Source organism: Callithrix jacchus, chromosome 9 (assembly GCF_049354715.1).
Source record: "Callithrix jacchus isolate 240 chromosome 9, calJac240_pri, whole genome shotgun sequence".
In the NCBI taxonomy this organism is placed as follows: Eukaryota; Metazoa; Chordata; class Mammalia; order Primates; family Cebidae; genus Callithrix; species Callithrix jacchus.
Genome location: NC_133510.1, coordinates 12,478,535 through 12,496,740, shown reverse-complemented (window position 1 = coordinate 12,496,740; position 18,206 = coordinate 12,478,535). Strand labels below are relative to the sequence as shown.

The 18,206-nt window shown below is 37.8% G+C and overlaps 2 protein-coding genes across 16 annotated transcripts in view; both read right to left on the bottom strand.

The window, feature by feature from the left end:
* Window positions 1–193: 193 nt before the first annotated feature.
* Window positions 194–7,670, bottom strand: MAGOHB (mago homolog B, exon junction complex subunit). Its single transcript, XM_002752151.7, has 5 exons — window positions 7,500–7,670; window positions 4,744–4,802; window positions 3,967–4,077; window positions 1,991–2,073; window positions 194–562 (listed from the first exon to the last, which is right to left on the bottom strand). The coding sequence occupies exons 1-5, from the start codon at window positions 7,591–7,593 to the stop codon at window positions 463–465; spliced, it is 447 nt and encodes a 148-aa protein (XP_002752197.1). The 5' UTR covers window positions 7,594–7,670; the 3' UTR covers window positions 194–462.
* A 5,707-nt stretch (window positions 7,671–13,377) lies between these two features.
* STYK1 (serine/threonine/tyrosine kinase 1) overlaps window positions 13,378–18,206 on the bottom strand; it is a 52,298-nt gene continuing 47,469 nt past the window's right edge. For 11 of the 15 annotated variants that reach the window (XM_035255315.3, XM_078338303.1, XM_035255316.3 and 8 more), the window contains 3 exons: window positions 17,768–17,808; window positions 16,678–16,774; window positions 13,505–14,775 (listed from right to left, as the gene is read on the bottom strand). In XM_035255315.3, coding sequence (XP_035111206.1) covers window positions 14,571–14,775; window positions 16,678–16,774; window positions 17,768–17,808 — 343 coding nt within the window. In that variant the 3' untranslated portion in view covers window positions 13,505–14,570. Of the gene's footprint in view, window positions 14,776–16,677; window positions 16,775–17,767; window positions 17,809–18,206 lie in introns of all 15 variants that reach the window. The other 4 variants (XM_035255322.3, XM_035255323.3, XM_035255320.3 and 1 more) reach the window with 1 other exon arrangement.

Sequence of the window (18,206 nt, the reverse complement as noted above, 5' to 3'; positions counted from 1 at the left end):
AGCCCCCAAAATTAAATTCAATCACGAATGGAGGAAATACCTACAGTTGCTTTTAGTGGATGAGAATCTGGCTACATATTTCCACCTAAAGTATCTTCTATCACAGGATATACCTACCAGAACAATTTCTTATTATCTTTAAAGTAAATTAGAGACATGGCCTCCTGGAAAAAAACAAACAAACAAAAAAATACTCTGCAACCAGGATTTGGCATGTTTTATTAGAGCAAATTTTTAACAAAAGGTGGCTTTTATTTACAGAACTTAATGTGTGTGGGGACTGTCCAAACCACGTGGACTCAAGTTAGGATGACCATTAAGCCTGTTAATGTATTTTCTTATTTTCAGTTTACATACAAATTTTTTTTTTGCTTCACATTCATAAAAACCCCAATATTGTAAATGACAAATAAACCCTTCATCCCTTAATTAAATATACAAACAGCTTGAAAAACATGGAATTTAAATTGGTTTAATCTTGAAGTGTAATCCAATGAGACTGAAAACTAAACATTTCAAGTCTTGTACCAAATAATAAAATACTCGAAGGCCTTCAGGATCCCTAAAATTTAAAAAGGTAAAAGTTACTTTTTGTTCCTAGGATAAAACAATTCCTTAAATTCCTAAAACAAAACAAAATCAAAATCTTCTAACAAGTTAACACAATTTAGGAGAAAGGAAGGATTTTGCTAACAACTAAAATGAACATACAATGAAAATATCTTTTCTATAAGAAAAAAATTTCTTCATCAGTATTCATTTTAGTATTTAAAGAGTTTAATCTTCTTATGAATGTAATAACCACATCATAAAAATGTCTAATAGAGCAGAAAGAAATACTGTAATGCCACCATTTTCATAGAATAACTATAAACATTGATATTCTCCATTCGTTAGTAACTACAATCATTTCCTGTGCCATTTTTTAATTACTTTCCCCACAGCACTCAAAAGAACTCACTAATAATTTTTAATTAATTTAATAATTCTCTCCTTATTAGACACTGGGATTATTTTCCTATTATAAATAATACTTCAATGAGCATCTTCATGCATAATAAAGCTTTTCCAATATTTAGGAACAGTTCCATAGAAGAGATGCTGAAAAATGAATTACTAGGCCAAAGATGAATGAAAAATGTTAACAGTTTTTGATGCATATTATCAAACTGCTTTCCAAAAACCACTACAGTTTATAATCCCAGTAGGGTATCAACGCCACATCCTCACCAAATGTAGGAGAATAAATTTGATAGTTTAAAAGCATCTGGTTGGTCTTTGTGAACACAGACTTTTGTGTCCAATAGTTATTATGCATTCATTCCTTTCTCCTTTCCTTTAATAAATATTTATCAAAAGCATCTATTACATGCAGGACACTATGCTAACTTTGAGGGTACAGCAAGGTTCTCATGGAGCTTACATTCAAACCAGGATTATTACAATTTAGTGTAAGAGAAAAAAATAAGAGTACTGTAGGGACACGCTGAGGGGAATGGGCAGAAAGAAGACCAAGAAAGTGGGATGTGCCACAAAACCCGGGATGGAAAAGAGACAGATCTTGGGAAGACATTGGTAGCTAAAGGATATTCAGGCTATACTGGATTTTTTCCATTTTTTTTTTCCCCAAGTATTGAGTCCAAGGAGGAAAGTGAGATGATATGGCTCTAAAGAGGATTTCTTTTCTTTGGATTTTCTAATACTATATCCACATTTTTATACAAAATGGCTAATACAATTTGGGCATTATTATATACAGCTGTTGGATTAAAATTTTTTGGACAATCAATGAAATACTCTGCTAACTTCTACTGAGAGACAAGATAATAAGCCTTTAATGATATAAAAATCAGAATTACATCTGCATAATAAACTGATAGGTTTATCAATTCACTGTAATGCCTCTGAAATGATCTTGGCTAACAAACTGTAGTTCTAAACTGAGCCTTTCTAATATGACACCTGAGCCAACATGCTTCCACATACTTACTTTGACTGGTTCACATCAATAAGAGAACCTATTTTTGATGTGGTAAAAGATATGTGCTCATCTCCAATGACAATTTCAAGCTCCTAAAAAAAAACAGCACAAAAATGTACTTAATGCAAAAATCTATCCCAGAGATATCTGTATTCTTGCTACAAATGGGTCCCAATTCTAGTTGTAAGTTTTCTAGCAGTCAATGAAGGGAGATGAGAAAAAAAAAAACAAAACCTTGGTTTATTAGATACAAACTATATCTTTTTTTTTTGAGACGGAGTTTCACTCTTGTTACCCAGGCTGGAGTGCAATGGCGCAATCTCAGCTCACCGCCACCTCCGCCTCCTGGGTTCAGGCAATTCTCCTGCCTTAGCCTCCTGCGTAGCTGGGATTACAGGCACGCGCCACCATGCCCAGCTAATTTTTTGTATTTTTAGTAGAGACGGGGTTTCACCCCGAGGCCATTTTTAATATGATAAATACACGTTTCCTGTCTGGAAGATTCTACAAATAAGATGTATAACAGTAATAACCAACACCACTTTAGCACCTACTGTATGTCAGGTCCTAGTACGAGGGACTTCACACTCTCTACAATCTTGAAAATAACCTTATTAACCTATTTTACAAATGTGTAATCCAAAACTCATAAAGCAGAGGAAAATACTTGCTTGTATTTAATAACCACTAATAAGTGACAGTACTTATATTTGATCTCAAGATTGTAAGATTTAAAACCAATACTCCGTAAAATAACTAAAATTAAGAACTAGTAAAACAAATACAACATGATGTAGATGTTCCTAGTGTGCTGTAATTACTGTAGAGATTTTTCTCTCTATTATCTGTAGGCCTAAAACCAATAACGAAGAGACTCTATCTGTAATGAATTTTCAAGTTAACAGACACCATTGAAGGCAGTTCTAGCTATTTATTTAACCAGAAGACCCATTTATCCAGTTTAATGACACAGGCCAAATGGAGAAAACTAAGATGCTCTAACAGCCATAGAACCTTTGACTTGATACAAAAGGCAATTTCTGAAGCATGCCTACTCCTTCCTGCTAACCAAAACCCAGGAAAACATCCTTAAGCGAGTAGATAAAATACTAGGCTCTCCCTGAGTCTAAATGATATAAAAGGTTAGCTGCTGTGGTCTGCTTTTTAGTACACATGTATATGTGCATAAAACAAACTGAGGCCTAAATTTACTTTTTAAAAGTGATGCAATGCTTAGAATAAATACTGTTAACTATTACCTTTGCTTTCCTAAATAATGTTTCTTTAAACAGAAGAGTTAAGTTACTCCTACAGAATGTCAGCATCTGTTATCTTTCTCCACATTTTCTTCTAGTCAAAGAAGGTGATAGAAAGTACAATCCTCAGGAATATACAAGAGTGAAATTAAATGTTTCTTCCTTCCAGGGGTTGTATCTCATTTCTCCAAGAGTTGAAAAGACCCAATTCAGAAACCAAACTTTCTTTCTACAGAATGAAATTAGGCCTTCAGAGTTCTTCAGAAGCATTTTGAGAAACATCAGTTATTCTGAAGGAATAGGAGAGGCAAATGCAATCATCAGCTGTAATAAAGAAACCACCAATCAAGTCTCTCTCTGGGGTATAGGGATGCAAACAGGAATTTTGAAAGTTATGATTTGGCAAAAGTAAATTTTACATAATCATATTCTTAATAAAAGTGATTAACACACAACAGAAATTTCCTAACACTGCACTGTGAAAACATCCCAACATTGGCTGCGGTAACTACAGAGAAAGATGTCTAAATTTAGAACTATGCACCAACTCCTTTACTACCGGAGATAGGACAGAAAACGGAACTAAGAGAGATAAAGAGAATTTACCAGGTGCCTACTGAACGGAAAGCCAGAGAATCAACTTAGACTCATTTAAAATAAACAAGGGAAAGCATAACAGTATTATCATTTTTTAATATTTATGCACTTAAAGGATCACTAAATACAAACCTGACGGCCAACCCTGTCAGGGGGAGGCCACAAAGCATCATCTTCTTTTGTAATTTCACTGTCATCAATAATTCTCTTCAGTTCTTCCATTACACTCTTGTGTACATAAGCCTAAAAATTAATCATAATAAAATATGATTAAAAATGTCCACCTGTGTTACCCCTCAACCGAAGGAAATAAGAGTTATAAACCCTGAATATTCAAATAGAGAAATACTGAAAAATTTCATTGATTCCAAAGGTATAGAATAGACTCATTCATCCTTGTTATATTACTTTTCTTCATCTCTTGCCCTTTCCTTTAACATATATTTTTTCCCTCTTCTCATCATTACCTGCCTTTGAAAACACTGTATTCTGCCTTTGTAACATTGAGATCCAAATACCTCCGACTGGTTAACTTGTGACGTCACAAGATCTATAAGGTGAACAGTAATAAATGGAAGTATACTGAGGCAGGAGAATCGCATGAGCCTGGAAGGCAGAGGCTGCAGTGAGCTGAGATCGCACCACTGCACTCCGGCTTAGGCGACAGAGCGAGACTCTGTCTCAAAAAATAAAAATAAATAAATAGATAAATGCAAGTATAGTTCACATCACAGTTAGTTCTCTGAACTTTCTCATCACTATGGATGCAACAATTGTATCTATTTGAAACAGAAATGCCTTTCTATCTATAAATTGGCTTCTTATTTACAATGGAAACTTAGATGTATTTTTGTAAATTCAACACACACTTGAAGAAAATGGGCTAAAAGACATTTGAATATAACTTACCTCTTTTCTGATCATTACGTCATTTTTGTAATTGCTGTTGTTGGCATATCTAAGCTTTCCTGTGAGAAGTGGAGAAAAAAAATCAATTTATAATAGCAAAAACTGCCAAAAAAAAATTAATGACATTGTATACAATTATGAAGGCAAAAACCATTTGATACTACTACTTTTATTAGTATTTCCTCCCTCCTTGTGTAAGATGCAGAAATGTAGACAATAAATATTTGCTGGTTAAGTTTGCTGAAGTTGAAGGTGGCCAAATATTTAAATAGCCCATGCCTATACTATATATTGGGTCATTTTTAAGGCCTGTTTTCTTAAGCTACATCATGAACTAGAAAGAGAATCTGCAAAAGGCACTAACATTCCTTTCAAGTTTGTTATATGTCCGTATTGGTGCTAAGTGTCTTACCCAGAGCATTTAATCTTTAAAACAACCCTAAAAAACAAGTTTTATTATCTCACGTATTCATAGGAGAGAAAACAAAGTAACTTAACCAGGGTCACACAAGATTCAGCTCTAAATCTACTTTCTTTCAATACTCATGCTTTCTCCACTACACAAAATGTTTTAATTTCTTTCCTTCCAGTGTATGCATACAATTATGATAATGCAGACATTTTAGAATTATGACTAAGAAGCATACAAACAATGCTTCTGGGTCAAAGTTGGTGAGTTTGTTGGCTGGTTTATATTTAATTTTAATCCATCACGATTTTTGTATTCTCTGATGTATACTTCCCCTTATGGCCAGTCAGTTGCCCAGACACAGGTACAATGTACTGCAGATACTCTAAAATGATGGAAATGCCAGTCTTTGATGGCCAGGGACAGTGGCTCATGCCTGTAATCCCAGCACTTTGGGAGGCTGAGGTGGGTGAATCACCTGATGTCAGCAGTTCAAGACGAGCCTGGCCAACATGGTGAAAAATTAGCTGGATGTGGTGGCGCATGCCCACAATCCCAGCTACTCAGGAGGCTGAGGCAGGAGAATCCCTTGAACCCAGGAGGCCGAGGTTGCAGTGAACCAGGATCACACCATTGCACTCCAGCCTGGGCGACAGAGCAAGATTCCAGTCTCAAAAAAGAAAAAAAGAAAAGAAAAAGAAAAAAGATGCCAGTCTTCAGGACTCACTATTACCAATGGAGGTATGTGGAATGGCGCGGTGGCAGCTACATTGATTAGAACCATTGTTCTACCATACAATTTCCCTGATAATATTCAGGTACTTAATTTATGTGACCTGCTAAAAGGGATAGGGATAAGCATGATGTTGTTCACAGGCAGAGGAACTGAAAATAATATTAAAGAAAGATCAATTCAGGTAAATTTAGCTGAATTTATGGAGAGAGTAAGGTTGAATACAGCGATTAAGGTTTCTAAATAACTGCAGGGCTGGCTGGGTGCAGTGGCTCATCCGTGTAATCCCAGGACTTCGGGCAGCTGAATCACTTGACCTCGAGAATTTGAGGCCAGCCTGGGCAACATGGGAAAACCTGTCTCTACCGAAAAGAAAAATGAGTCAGGAGAGGTGTCACGGGCCTTACTCCCAGCAACTCGGGAGGCTGAAGTGGGAGGATCACTTGCGCCCGAGAGGCAGAGGTTGTAGCGAGCTGAGACTGTGCCACTGCACTCAGATCGGAGTGACACAGTGAGACCCTGTCTCAAAAAAAATAATAACTGCAGGACTGTAGTTAACGTGAGTTCCGTCTGAAGTGCTTGGTACTCTCCTCTTTTCCTAATATACACTCCTCCTGTAATTTTCTATTCTTGCTCTCACAGAACATTGTCCAAAACATGCTTATAGGACTTAATATGCATATTGCCTTATAGTTAAACGTCTGTGTCTCCCACCAAGACCAATCTCTTTGAGTTAAATTTAAGTCTTACTATTGTATCTTCAAATTTTGTATTTGCTTGTTGCCCAGCACAAAATGTGCATTCAAAAAAACCCAAAAAATATGTTTCCAAATGAACTTTCTTGTTGGAGGTAGGCAAGATCAATGTAACATTCTCTAAGGATAGTGCTGTCAGAAAACACAAATTGTTGCACACTACATGGGTAGCAGTTTCACCTGGTCCTCGGCTCATTCTGCTCTGGAAGTCTGGTTTTTTTCTCTCTCAAAGGCCAAGTCTCTCATTTCCAGACTCATCTCAGTAGTGTCGTCATCTAGGAAGATTTTCCTGATTCCCTCCTGTGGAACTTTGCCTCTCTCCTCTTTTTTGATACTCTATATACATGCTGTGGTGAACAATTATACTTAAGCACCTAAAACATATTATTATTCTCATTTGTTAACACGTCGAGCTCCTCCCCTTCAAATAACACACACAGCCTGAACGAACAAAATGTACTGGTTGCAAGATTTTATTCATCTATTGGACCACCAATGGTGGGGGTGTTTTCAAAAAGATGCTAGCATTTTTAATTATGGCGACCATCTCCAGAACCTTTCAAGTCCCTTCAGATGCACTGTTAAAAAATTATAATTACTGTAGGTTCAACTTTTCAGTTTGTGACAGGATTAGCTTTAATTTATAGCAATTCTCTTTACTTTATAAAACCAACTTGGGCCTCCTATATTCTTAAGCTCCTATTTCCTTCGGGGAAAGCAGTGGCCTCCGCCCCCTGCACACTCTCAAGCCTACAGAAGCTCGGCTCACCCCACACCACCCGGCCTCCCCTCGCCTTCTCCACGGACTCTAGGTCTCGCTCCCCTTTCCTAGCACCGCGTGCCGTGGGCCTCTTCTCACCGTCCGGCCGAAATTCGAACTCCAGAAACTCGTGCCCAAACTTGCCCTTGTGCCCTACGTAGTAGCGCAGATAGAAATCGCTAGCCATAGACATTTTTGTCCCTGCTAAGCCCGCCGAAAACAGACACAAGGTATCGCCCGGCGCCTGGCAGTGACGTCATTGCGCGGAATACGTGCGTCACCACAGGCGCCGCTTTTCCTCGTTCGGTGCAGCCCTGCCGAAAAGCTGGAAGGCCGAGTGTCGCTTGAGAGGCCGGAGTCACCGAAGGGAGGGTCGCAGCGACGTGACTTACGCTTTAAGAGGATTGGAAGCACACTATTTTCAAAATAAGGATTATAGTATATTAGCAAAAACTAGAAATCTGAGCATATGATAGTCTTTTTTATGGATTTAGAGCTAAGGTTTGCAAGTCGCTCTTACTTTTCTGGTCTCCCAGTCTGGCATCTGTGAGGTGGGTGTGGCTTCATGCGCCTCTAACTGTGAGCTAAATAAAGATAAAGCTTAGAATCGAAATAGCAGACTGGGAGTATAAACCGTTTTTCTTGGTTTCTAACAGGGTGCTTTCCCCTTTGGATAATGCTTGGTAGTTACCTGGACTATAAGCCTATAATAATAGAGACAAAGTCCAAGAAATCTATCACACGAAAGAGCTGAAAGTCTTAGACACACAGACACGCTGGTACACACTGAAAAACCCTGACAGTTATAACAGCTACAAGTCTATAATAATAGAGACAAAGTCAAAGGAATCCATCATACGGAAGAGCTGAAGTCTTAAAACACACACACACTGAAAAATCCTGACAGTCACCGTGCTTTTAACAGCAGAACTTCTAAGGTTTTTCATGCATTCAGTAAGGGTTAACTTTTAGTAGCCTGTGGAGTTTTGGCAATTTGATTTAAGATATAATAAGGATATTTAGCCCACGTTTCTCGCCAGGTGGAATTAAATTGGAGGCATGAAAGAATGCTCCATTGTGGGGTGGGTTTGAAGGAAAGGAAAAGACTAAAGTCTGTTTTTCAAATATGATTGATCACCCTTTTGTTACCAACACACAGAGTAATCCTGTCTGTCGGTTGATAACCTTCAATGGAATTTAGTAAAAAGTAATGAGAAGACCTGGGATTCAATCCCAACACTTACAGCTTCCTAACCTTGGGCAGGTCACTATCTCTAAGCCTGTTTGTTCATCAGTCTTATGCATATAGAGCAATCTACTTTGTCAAATTCACAGAATTCTTGAGAGATCAAATGAGAATAATATGTAAAATAAGCTTTAAATTTTATAAAACAGCTTTTAACAAACATTTCCTATGTGACAAAAAGTTTGAAACTAGAAATGAGCCATTTGCACTGGTAGTCTAGAAAAGAAAGCAAATATGTAAGGCAAATATCAGCACAAGGGAGCAATTGCTAATTGCTCTTAATATATTTAAGATAATTAAGAATATACATAGCCAGGCATGTTGACTCATGCCTATAATCCCAGCACTTTGGGAAGCCAAGGCAGGCTAATCACCCAAGGTCAGGTGTTCAAGTCCAGAAACCCTGTCTCTACTAAAAATACAAAAATTAGCTGGTGTAGTGGCACATACTTGTAATCCTAGTTACTCAGGAGGCTGAGGCAGGATAATCACTTCAATTCAGGAATCGGAGGTTGCAGTGCGCCGAGATCGTGCCATTGTACTCCAGCCTGGGTGACAAGAGTGAAACTTCGTCTCGAAATAAAATAAAATAAAATAAAAGGAATATATATAAAGCATGCTGCTAATACAGCAGAGGAAGCAAATGCATTCTATTGCAGAGTAGGGAAATTTGAAAAAAGAGAAAGCTTGTCAACAGAGGTATTTGAATTGGACCTTGAGAAGTAAGTTCTGTGTATGTTTAGTGGTATGAACAAGCATTCCCAGCAGAGAATGAACTGAGCAAAGACAGTGGTGTGAAAATGCATGTTTTGGGAAAGCCAAGAAATTTGGTATAGCTAGAGCAGAGGGTTCAAGTAGAATGACTAAAAAGGCAGATTGGGCCAAGTTACCTTGAGTCCATATTAGAAGTTATATAACTATTAATATAGAAAAGTGAATCAATCCCTACAATAGGTCACCATTTTGGAAAATACATAAGAAACAGGAAGCACTATGCTTTCTCACTAGGGTGACAAGCTGTTCCAGTTTGACCAGGACTGTGGAGTTCACTGGGACATGGGACTTTCCAAACCTGGAAACACTCAGGAAAACTCAGATAAGTTGGTCACCATACTTACCATAAGAATAATTCACTGAAATTTGAGCACTGTATTCCATAGTATCTCTGGAAATATCAGCTGTAATCCATTTTGTTGAATTATATGGAAAGCCTCATTCAATATCTTAGATTCCCTAATGTATCGCCTTCAGGTTTTTGGCACATGTGCCAAAATATCTTCATGTTTACCTAAATACAAGTATGGATACCAGAATGTGTAACTATGTCATTAGAGGTTATGGAATGCACAAAGTTTTAACATCTTTGTTAAGTGGGCCAGTTACTGTCTTGATTTCCAAAAAAGACTTATGGGTTCAAGACTATCTATAATCCTCCTGTTAGTAAGATAAAATATGAAACTATATTTACTTAACTCTTCATATTTTAGGCCAAAATAAGTGATAAAGCATTTGTGTTTTGTGGTGTTCTTGGATGTACACAACAGTGATGTGGAAATATTCTTTGGTATGACTGCTGAGCACTTGAAATGTGACTAGTGTGACTTCAAACTGAATTCTTAATTTTGACTAATTTACATTAACATTTGAATAACCACATGTGGCTAAAAGCTACTGTGTTGGTCAGCACAGTTATATAAGATTTTTTTTCATACACTTTTAGTTGGGCTAGAAATAGCAAAAAAAAAAAAAAAATTGTGAACCTTTTTCAAATCAGTTGTTGTAGGCTCCAAATTAGGACCTACTTACCGATATCAACACAGTTTACTTATGAAAATAAATGTTTGAATTGCTTAAGTGAAACCAAAATACTATTTGCACCTTTGCTAACACAGTGGAAAATTTCAAAGCACAAAGTGAAGTAGGTAAGAAATAAATGTTTTATTTCCAATTGCCACTGAAATTAAGACTTAATGATTTATTCAAATACACAATATTCATTGATAAAATAATGATCTGCCACTAGAGTTTCTAACTTTATTTCTTTCAGCTTCATGGTGATTAATCAGCGATGATTCTTTCTTATAATTGTTAATTTAATTTGTTTATATTCTGCTGATTTTCCCTATATCTAAAATTCTTTCTTCCTTTGATCCTTTATGTCCTCTCTGTTCTCTTACCTGTTTTTGCCTTTTTGCCTCTCTGTTTAAAATGATCAAATCATTCTGACTTCCAATTTTCAGAAACGTTTTCCATCTTTATTGTGATAAGCACTAGATATAATAGTCTCATGTTGTAGATTTATTTTATTAGTAATGTTTGATTCATTTTGATTTTGTATTTACACAACAAAAGATGGGGCTATCTCATTCATTTATTAATAATGGATCAGAGTAGTAAGTCAAGAATAAGCGTATAATGTGGTTTAAATTTTTAAAAATATTCAGAATGAGGTAGTCTATTTTAATTTTTAATTCATTCACCCACCTTGCTTTTCTCTTTTCCATAATAGACTTCCCTGTGGATTTAGCCTAACCTGTCTTTTTATCACTCAGAGGTATTACTTTTTAAATAACAGAATCACTATCATGCAGAAACACCATATTTTCCACTCCATTCTTTTTTTCTTTTTATTTTTTGATATGGAGTTTCACTTTTGTTACCCAGGCTGGAGTGTAATGGCGCGATCTCGGCTCACCGCAACCTCCGCCTCCTGGGTTCAGGCAATTCTCCTGCCTCAGCCTCCTGAGTAGCTGGGATTACAGGCACTCACCACCATGCCCAGCTAATTTTTTGTATTTTTTAGTGGAGACAGGGTTTCACCATGTTGACCAGGATGGTCTCGATCTCTTGACCTTGTGATCCACCCGCCTCGGCCTCCCAAAGTGCTGGGATTATAGGCGTGAGCCACCGTGCCCGGCCCCCATTCTTTATCATATATGTTCATATGTGAGCACTTGGAGCTATTTCTAGATTATCATGACATGATATATTTAATTCCATTATTCAGTCTAAAATTTTTTCCAGCATATGACAATATTATATGTTTCAAACACATAGCATAATCTCGAACTCTTTTGCACAAAACAAGTAAACATAGTGCTAACTTAAGGGTGATTGTCTTCCAGTCTTCCACTGTATTTGCTACTTGTTTATTTCAATGAGCATGTCAAAGCAAATTTTTTAAAAAATATTGCAACAAAGTTAAGATTAAGAAAACTCTATCCACTAACTTACTTTTTTTTGTTTTAAAATGGTAAAAAAGTGACCACTATTATTTAATTTTTAATAACAGAATACCTAAATCTGTAATGAAAATCATACTGTTCTCTATGAGCATAATTTGAGAACTACTGGTTTAGACTATTCTATTTTAAATGATATTGCGAAGTTTCCCTTATGCACTGTATCTAGGTGGGTGTTTGCTTTGTTCCTAAGTGCTGGAATTTTTGTTTTTTTAACAATAAAGCATAGATTGGAAAAACAAGACTGGAGAGAAGGCAATCAAAACAATACAACAAAATCTATCTAGAGTCAACCTGATTGAATGATAAATATTTTGCTTCTCTTTTCATTCATTAGTTTGGAAACACGGTTTGGCTGAAAGGTCAAAGGTACCAGAAATATCATCCTCCTTCTGGAAAAAAACCTGGCCAAGTGAGAGAAAGACCCAGTTTTCGTAGAGTAAAAATTACTGTATCCAGCTTTCCACCCCAGAAAAACAAATAAAATTGGGGATAAAAAATTTAAATGTCAATCGTCTGCTTCTTTCCCTCCTACTGAAACAAATATGAGAGTACAAAAAAGCAACCTCCCATTTCACTGTGTGCCACTTTCCCTTAACTCACCGTGCTGCAACCCATATGTTTCCTCTCAGTTCCTTGCCTCAGGATTTTCACACACACATGTCCTCCTGGGAGGCGCTTCTGTCGTCCTGGGTTACTTACCCATCCCAAAGGTCTCAGTTTAGTCCATTTCTTTTCAGGGACGTATTCCTTTTAAACTCCCTTCTACTATCACGTACTTTTTCTTCATAGCACTTAACACTTTGCAATTAACAGATACCCACACAAAAAAATGTATAACGTGTCTCACCTTCTAGAGTGTAATCAAAATCTCCCTATTTCTTTTATCCTACACCTAGCCAAGCGTCTAGCACAGCAAGCCTTAACACTCAATATTTTTAAGTGGTCAGATAAATAAAGAAATACTTTGTAATTTTGACTTAAATGAGAGGCAACAATGAGATTCCACAGGACTTTGTCATTTTGTGTGAACCCATTTTTCCGCCCTTCTCTCTCCTGCAACTTACGACCCATTTAAATCCTGACTCGTCATTGTGGTATTCTCTCAGAGGTAAGAATCGTTATTCCTTTAGCTGACTCATCAGGATTCCAACTTCTACAACATTTTTGGCCGCCAGTCATCTTTCTTACGGCAGCCTTAGATGCTCCTTCCAGGGTACCCAAGATGTTCTTTAGAATCACAGACCACCATGTTCAGCAGAACTTCCCTCATGATGATGTTTTCAATATTCTGAAATAGTATGAGTTCACCAGCATCATCCAAAAGCATGCAAAAATGATGACTTCATCATTACACGTGTATAAAATTAATACTTGTGCCATACTTTCGGCATGTCCTGCCTTGCAGTGTTCCAGACTGAGGTTCCCTTCTTGGCCACAGTAGATTTTAAATGAAAAAATATATGAAAGGTCCTGGGTTAGGAAGGGCGAAAGAAAAGGAGAAGCACATTTATTGAGCATATATGTGCCTGATACTGTCCAAATACATACTCAATATTCAGAACAACCTTGTGAGATAGATATTATCCTCATTTGCACATAAAGAATCCTTTTCATTTTTCTACTGAGATTAACTTCCATTTATTGTATCCTCCCCATGACAGAGATTTTTAGTAGTTGTAAACCAGAAAAACGTATTTCCATTCAATAAATATTAATTTAATAAAACAAGTTTCACAGTATATCAATGGATGATTGAAAATGAGAAGCTACTATCCTTCCATATAAGATGACATTCTTTTCTAGCCCTTGTTAAAGACTGGGCTGCTAAGCCTTCTCGCTTAGTGTCTATATTCCCTCTTGATTGTGCACACACACATGCACACACAGCGTTTTTATCACTATTCTAACATTGACTCTCTAGGCTTAATCTCCTTAGTCTAATCGGAACTAGGAAGCTAGTTCAATGAACAATACATGTTGAATGTTCTTAATCATGAAATGACTCCTCCACCTTCTCATTAAAAAGTACTAACAGAGTTTACATGTCTCAGAATCAGATAAAAGGGGACCATCTTTGTTTTATCTAAACTTAAGGGGAAACTCAGAGGTTTTCGATTATAGTTCTCTTCCAACCCTATAGGTAGGGATCAGGACTGAAGAAGGATCAGGTGTCCTACCACCTTTTCTCCAAAGGAGGTGTTGGTCCACATCTGTAATCCTGAGCAAGCAGAACCTTAAATTTCCTTTCCCTTCAACTCTTTTATTGGATTTCTATTCCTTCATTTCATTCCAAATTTTCTGGACCTTTTAATCATCTAGATAAAAATGTGGTTCCAGAGAAAACTAGCCTAGGATGGGAGGGATGAGCTTATTTCTGTCATGCCCAAGAAAGACTGCAGAGTTCTAAAACCTCTTTTGCACATGTCCACCACTTCCACCCAGTGCTTCTAGGACCGGGGCAGCAGAAGTGAGACCGAAAATGTGTCTCAGCTCAGCGTGTATGGTGCGTAGAGTCTCATCCAATGTCATTTCAGATTTCCAGAGAAATGTGCGAAGGAAGATCAAGAATCCATGTTCCATTTCTCCCTTTGTATCTCCTGGAACCACCATTCTCTGTTCTTAGAGGAATTGAGTCCAAGAACATATAATCATGCATGAATGTTTCTTGTCTGGGACTCTTCAAAGGATGCTATAATTGTAAAAGAGGGTTTCCACTCTGATGCCGGCCACAGCTGCATACAGTTCAGGTACCACCAACTCTGGTACTTGTAACACAGCCTTGTCATCTGCAGTTCTAACGGCAGCTTCTAGGCGCAAGCGTAGCTCTCTAGGTGAGGGGCGGCCAGCCTCATGCCAGCGCCAGCAGGACTTCATAATATTATACCTGAGAGGGAAACAAGAGAAATTGACTTCCTTGACAAGGCAAACGTATGCGGAGCCTGTCTCCTCTCCTCACAAACCTTAACCAAAAAACTCTGCAATTCTTTAATTTTCTTCTGTTTTCCATGTTACTCGTATTCTTCCCAAAGCGTGCTACTCCTCAGTCTTTTTTTTTTTTAAAGCCTACAGCACCCGGTATTCCCAGGCAGTCTCCCATCCAAGTACTAACCGGGCCTGACCCTGCTTTTGCAATTTTTTTTATATCAAGTCTCTTCATATCACTTTCTTAACAAGTGCTCTTGTATGATAGGAACGACTTAATATTTTCCAAACTAGACTATAACAGGACAGTTTTATCACTAGACATTGTTTGCTGTACATTGTAATCAATGGGCAATAAAGTAACAGGGCTGGGTGGAACAGAACACACGTGTCATTTTTACTCTGATATGAGACAGAGCTTTTAATCGTGAATACCACTGCATACTTGAGGTTGATTTTGCAGGTTTCAGATATCTCCTCATCTAATTCTTTTATGCTTGTGCCTTGAATCTGCTGCTAGAACCGCAGATGACAAAGCTGGATTACAAGTCCCAGAGGTCATGGTACCAGGTCAGGTATTTTGCCAGTTAGGCGTCTTTTCCAGTATCAAGAACAGCCTTTTACACATAGAAATGTTTGTCATCAATTCCTTTCTATTGTACCTAGCTTCATTACTACACTCAGTGTGTGTGTGTATACTTATATATAGTTAAGATATTTAAACTTGATCTGCTCAATACAGCAATTGTTTATCATAAGGAAAACCAAGCACTGTAAATTTACCTATTCAATGATGAAAAGCTTACAAAATAGCAACAATTCTAATAGAAATGTGAACATATTCTCTACTGCCTTTTTATCGACAATTTAACCTTTTCTTAAATTCTATAGCAGTTCTCTTTTCAACTCCATTGGTAATAACAGTCCATACTTTTTAATTTTTCCATTTCCTGCCTCTAGGTTGGTTCACCAACCATCTCTATCTGCTGACAACATTGGATCCTCCTTCTCCCTTTCTAATTTCTTTTTATCTCCCCTTCTTCTGGTTGCCTTTTATCACACTGAAAGCTGGAAAAACAGGGAGACAGTAATTTAAAAGTTAAATACTAAATAAGAGCTGGCACACTCTGAATGAATAACTCTAGTGCAATGGATTTTATGACAGCTGTCTGGACTGTGGCTGGCAGAAAACTGACATTTAGACTAAACACAACTGTACCTGCAATGGGTTTAGTTTACTTGCTACCTATTTTTTTTTTTTTTCTTTTTTTGAGACGGAGTTTCACTCTTGTTACCCAGGCTGGAGGGCAATGGCGCGATCTCAGCTCACCGCAACCTCCGCCTCCTGGGTTCAGGCAATTCTCCTGCCTCAGCCTCCGGAGTAGCTGGGACTACAGGCACGCGCCACCATGCCCAGCTAATTTTTTTTGTATTTTTAGTAGAGGCAGGGTTTCACCATGCTGACCAGGATGGTCTCAATCTCTTGACCTTGTGATCCACCCGCCTCGGCCTCCCAGAGTGCTGGGATTACAGGCTTGAGCCACCACGCCCGGCCTACTTGCTACCTATTTTAGAAGCTTCCCATGGAACTAAACTATAATAAAATTAGGTTCCTAATAATATAGTTTTCAGTGTATGGTGGGGGTATATGTGTGAGTGTGTGTGTGTTTGTGTATGTATATGCATATATATTATGTATAATATATGAGATAGAAGTATTTTACTGTGTGGGTTTGGTTAAAAGCTCTACACTGGTGCATATAGACAGGTAAGGATCATCTGAGCACTTTGAAAAGGGCACAATTGATACAGGGCCAAACAATATTTGAAATGAAAGAAGAGCAGGCCTTTAAAAACCACTTACATGGTATGTGTGCAGCTGCTGGGTCTCTTCATGATTTTCCTTCTTTGGAGATGCTGTAGGATGCTGGTAGGAGGGACTTCAGGATACGGTGGTGCCCCTGTCATTATGAAAATAATGAGAACTTTAGGGTCCTCTAAAATGTGAACTGTAACTGACACTATTCTTCATCCACTTGGGTTGGTTGCTTGCAAAAGATATAGCCATAGGAAAAATGTTAGATAAAATTCAATTGCTCCCTGGTGATCAAATATAGATATAATTTAGTGAATTGGGAGGAAAGGTGTTTTGGAGAAAAAAAAACACTGGTAAATTAGGAGAATTTTGGCTATCTAAGAAAGTAATCAAATAAGCCTGGGCGCGGTGGCTCACACCTGTAATCCCAGCACTTTGGAAGGCCAAGGTGGGCGGATCACAAGGTCAGGAGTTCAAGACCAGCTTGGCCAATATGATGAAACTATGCCTCTACTAAAAATACAAAAGTGAGCTGGATGTGGTGACAGGTGCCTATAGTCCCAGCTACTTGGGAGGCTGAGGCAGGAGAATCACTTGAACCCAAGAGGTGGAGGTTGCAGTGAGCTGAGATCATGCCACTGCACTCCAGCCTGGGCTACAGAGTGAGACTTCATCTCAAACAAAAAAGGAAAGTAATCAAATAAGACATAAAATCAAACAAAGTAAGACATAAGATCTGTCCTCCACTCCCCATACATGCGAAAGTGTGCAGTTTCTTAATCAAATGAATTAGTAAGTCTGAAGTCAACATTTTTATGTTTATACAAGACCACTCTGGGAATTGTCCTTGGGATTTGAAAACTTCCCTTGGATTTGGTAATATTTTGGAGTAAAGAAAGAGAAAGAGAGCAAAAGAAAGGTCAAAGAAGGACAAGGAAGAAGAGAGTGGGGCAAGGAGAAAATAATCACTTTATATGACTAGCCCAGGAATCAGGCTTAGACGACATGTCAGTCCACTTCAATAGCTTCAGAGCTGGACTGAAACCCTTTCTGAAAGCATACATCATCATCCACCCCCTAAATAAACAAGCTTGCATATTTGCATATAGGTACAAACTATTTGGGGGCTCATCCTTACCTAGAGTCACCATCTCATAGAGCAGGATCCCAAAAGACCATCTGTAAAAGAAGCAAAGCCATCTACTTAATTTCTATTTCTGCTTTTTTCTAAAGAGAGATAATCTAAGAGTCAGAAGTCTTTAGTAAGAGCCCCATAAGAAAGGCAATAAAGGAGAACCTAGGATGAGTGTTTGAAAAACAGAATAACTGCCATTAGAAGGCATTTCTGCTCAATTTCCATAGATTCGAATCTCTTTTAGGATTGGCGCTATATCTCTATTTATTTTCCTGCATTTTAAATTAATAGACGTTTATTATGATTTGCCAATGTGAGTGCCTGTAATCACAAAAGCATATTTACCTAAAGAAAGCACCCTCTGCATCTTTTTCTTCCTTCCCATCCCTCTCTGCTGAAATTCTAGCCTTTACTCTTAGAGCAAAGCCAAGCAAGTTTCATC

Coding starts and splice junctions, on each gene's coding strand:
- MAGOHB (XM_002752151.7), bottom strand. CDS start 7,593: ATGTCTATGGCTAGCGATTTCTATCTGCGCTACTACGTAGGGCACAAG. Junction 4,803..7,499: donor GTTCGAATTTCGGCCGGACG/GTGAGAAGAGGC, acceptor CACTTCTCACAG/GAAAGCTTAGATATGCCAAC. Junction 563..1,990: donor ATTGATGTGAACCAGTCAAA/GTAAGTATGTGG, acceptor TTTAAATTTTAG/GGATCCTGAAGGCCTTCGAG.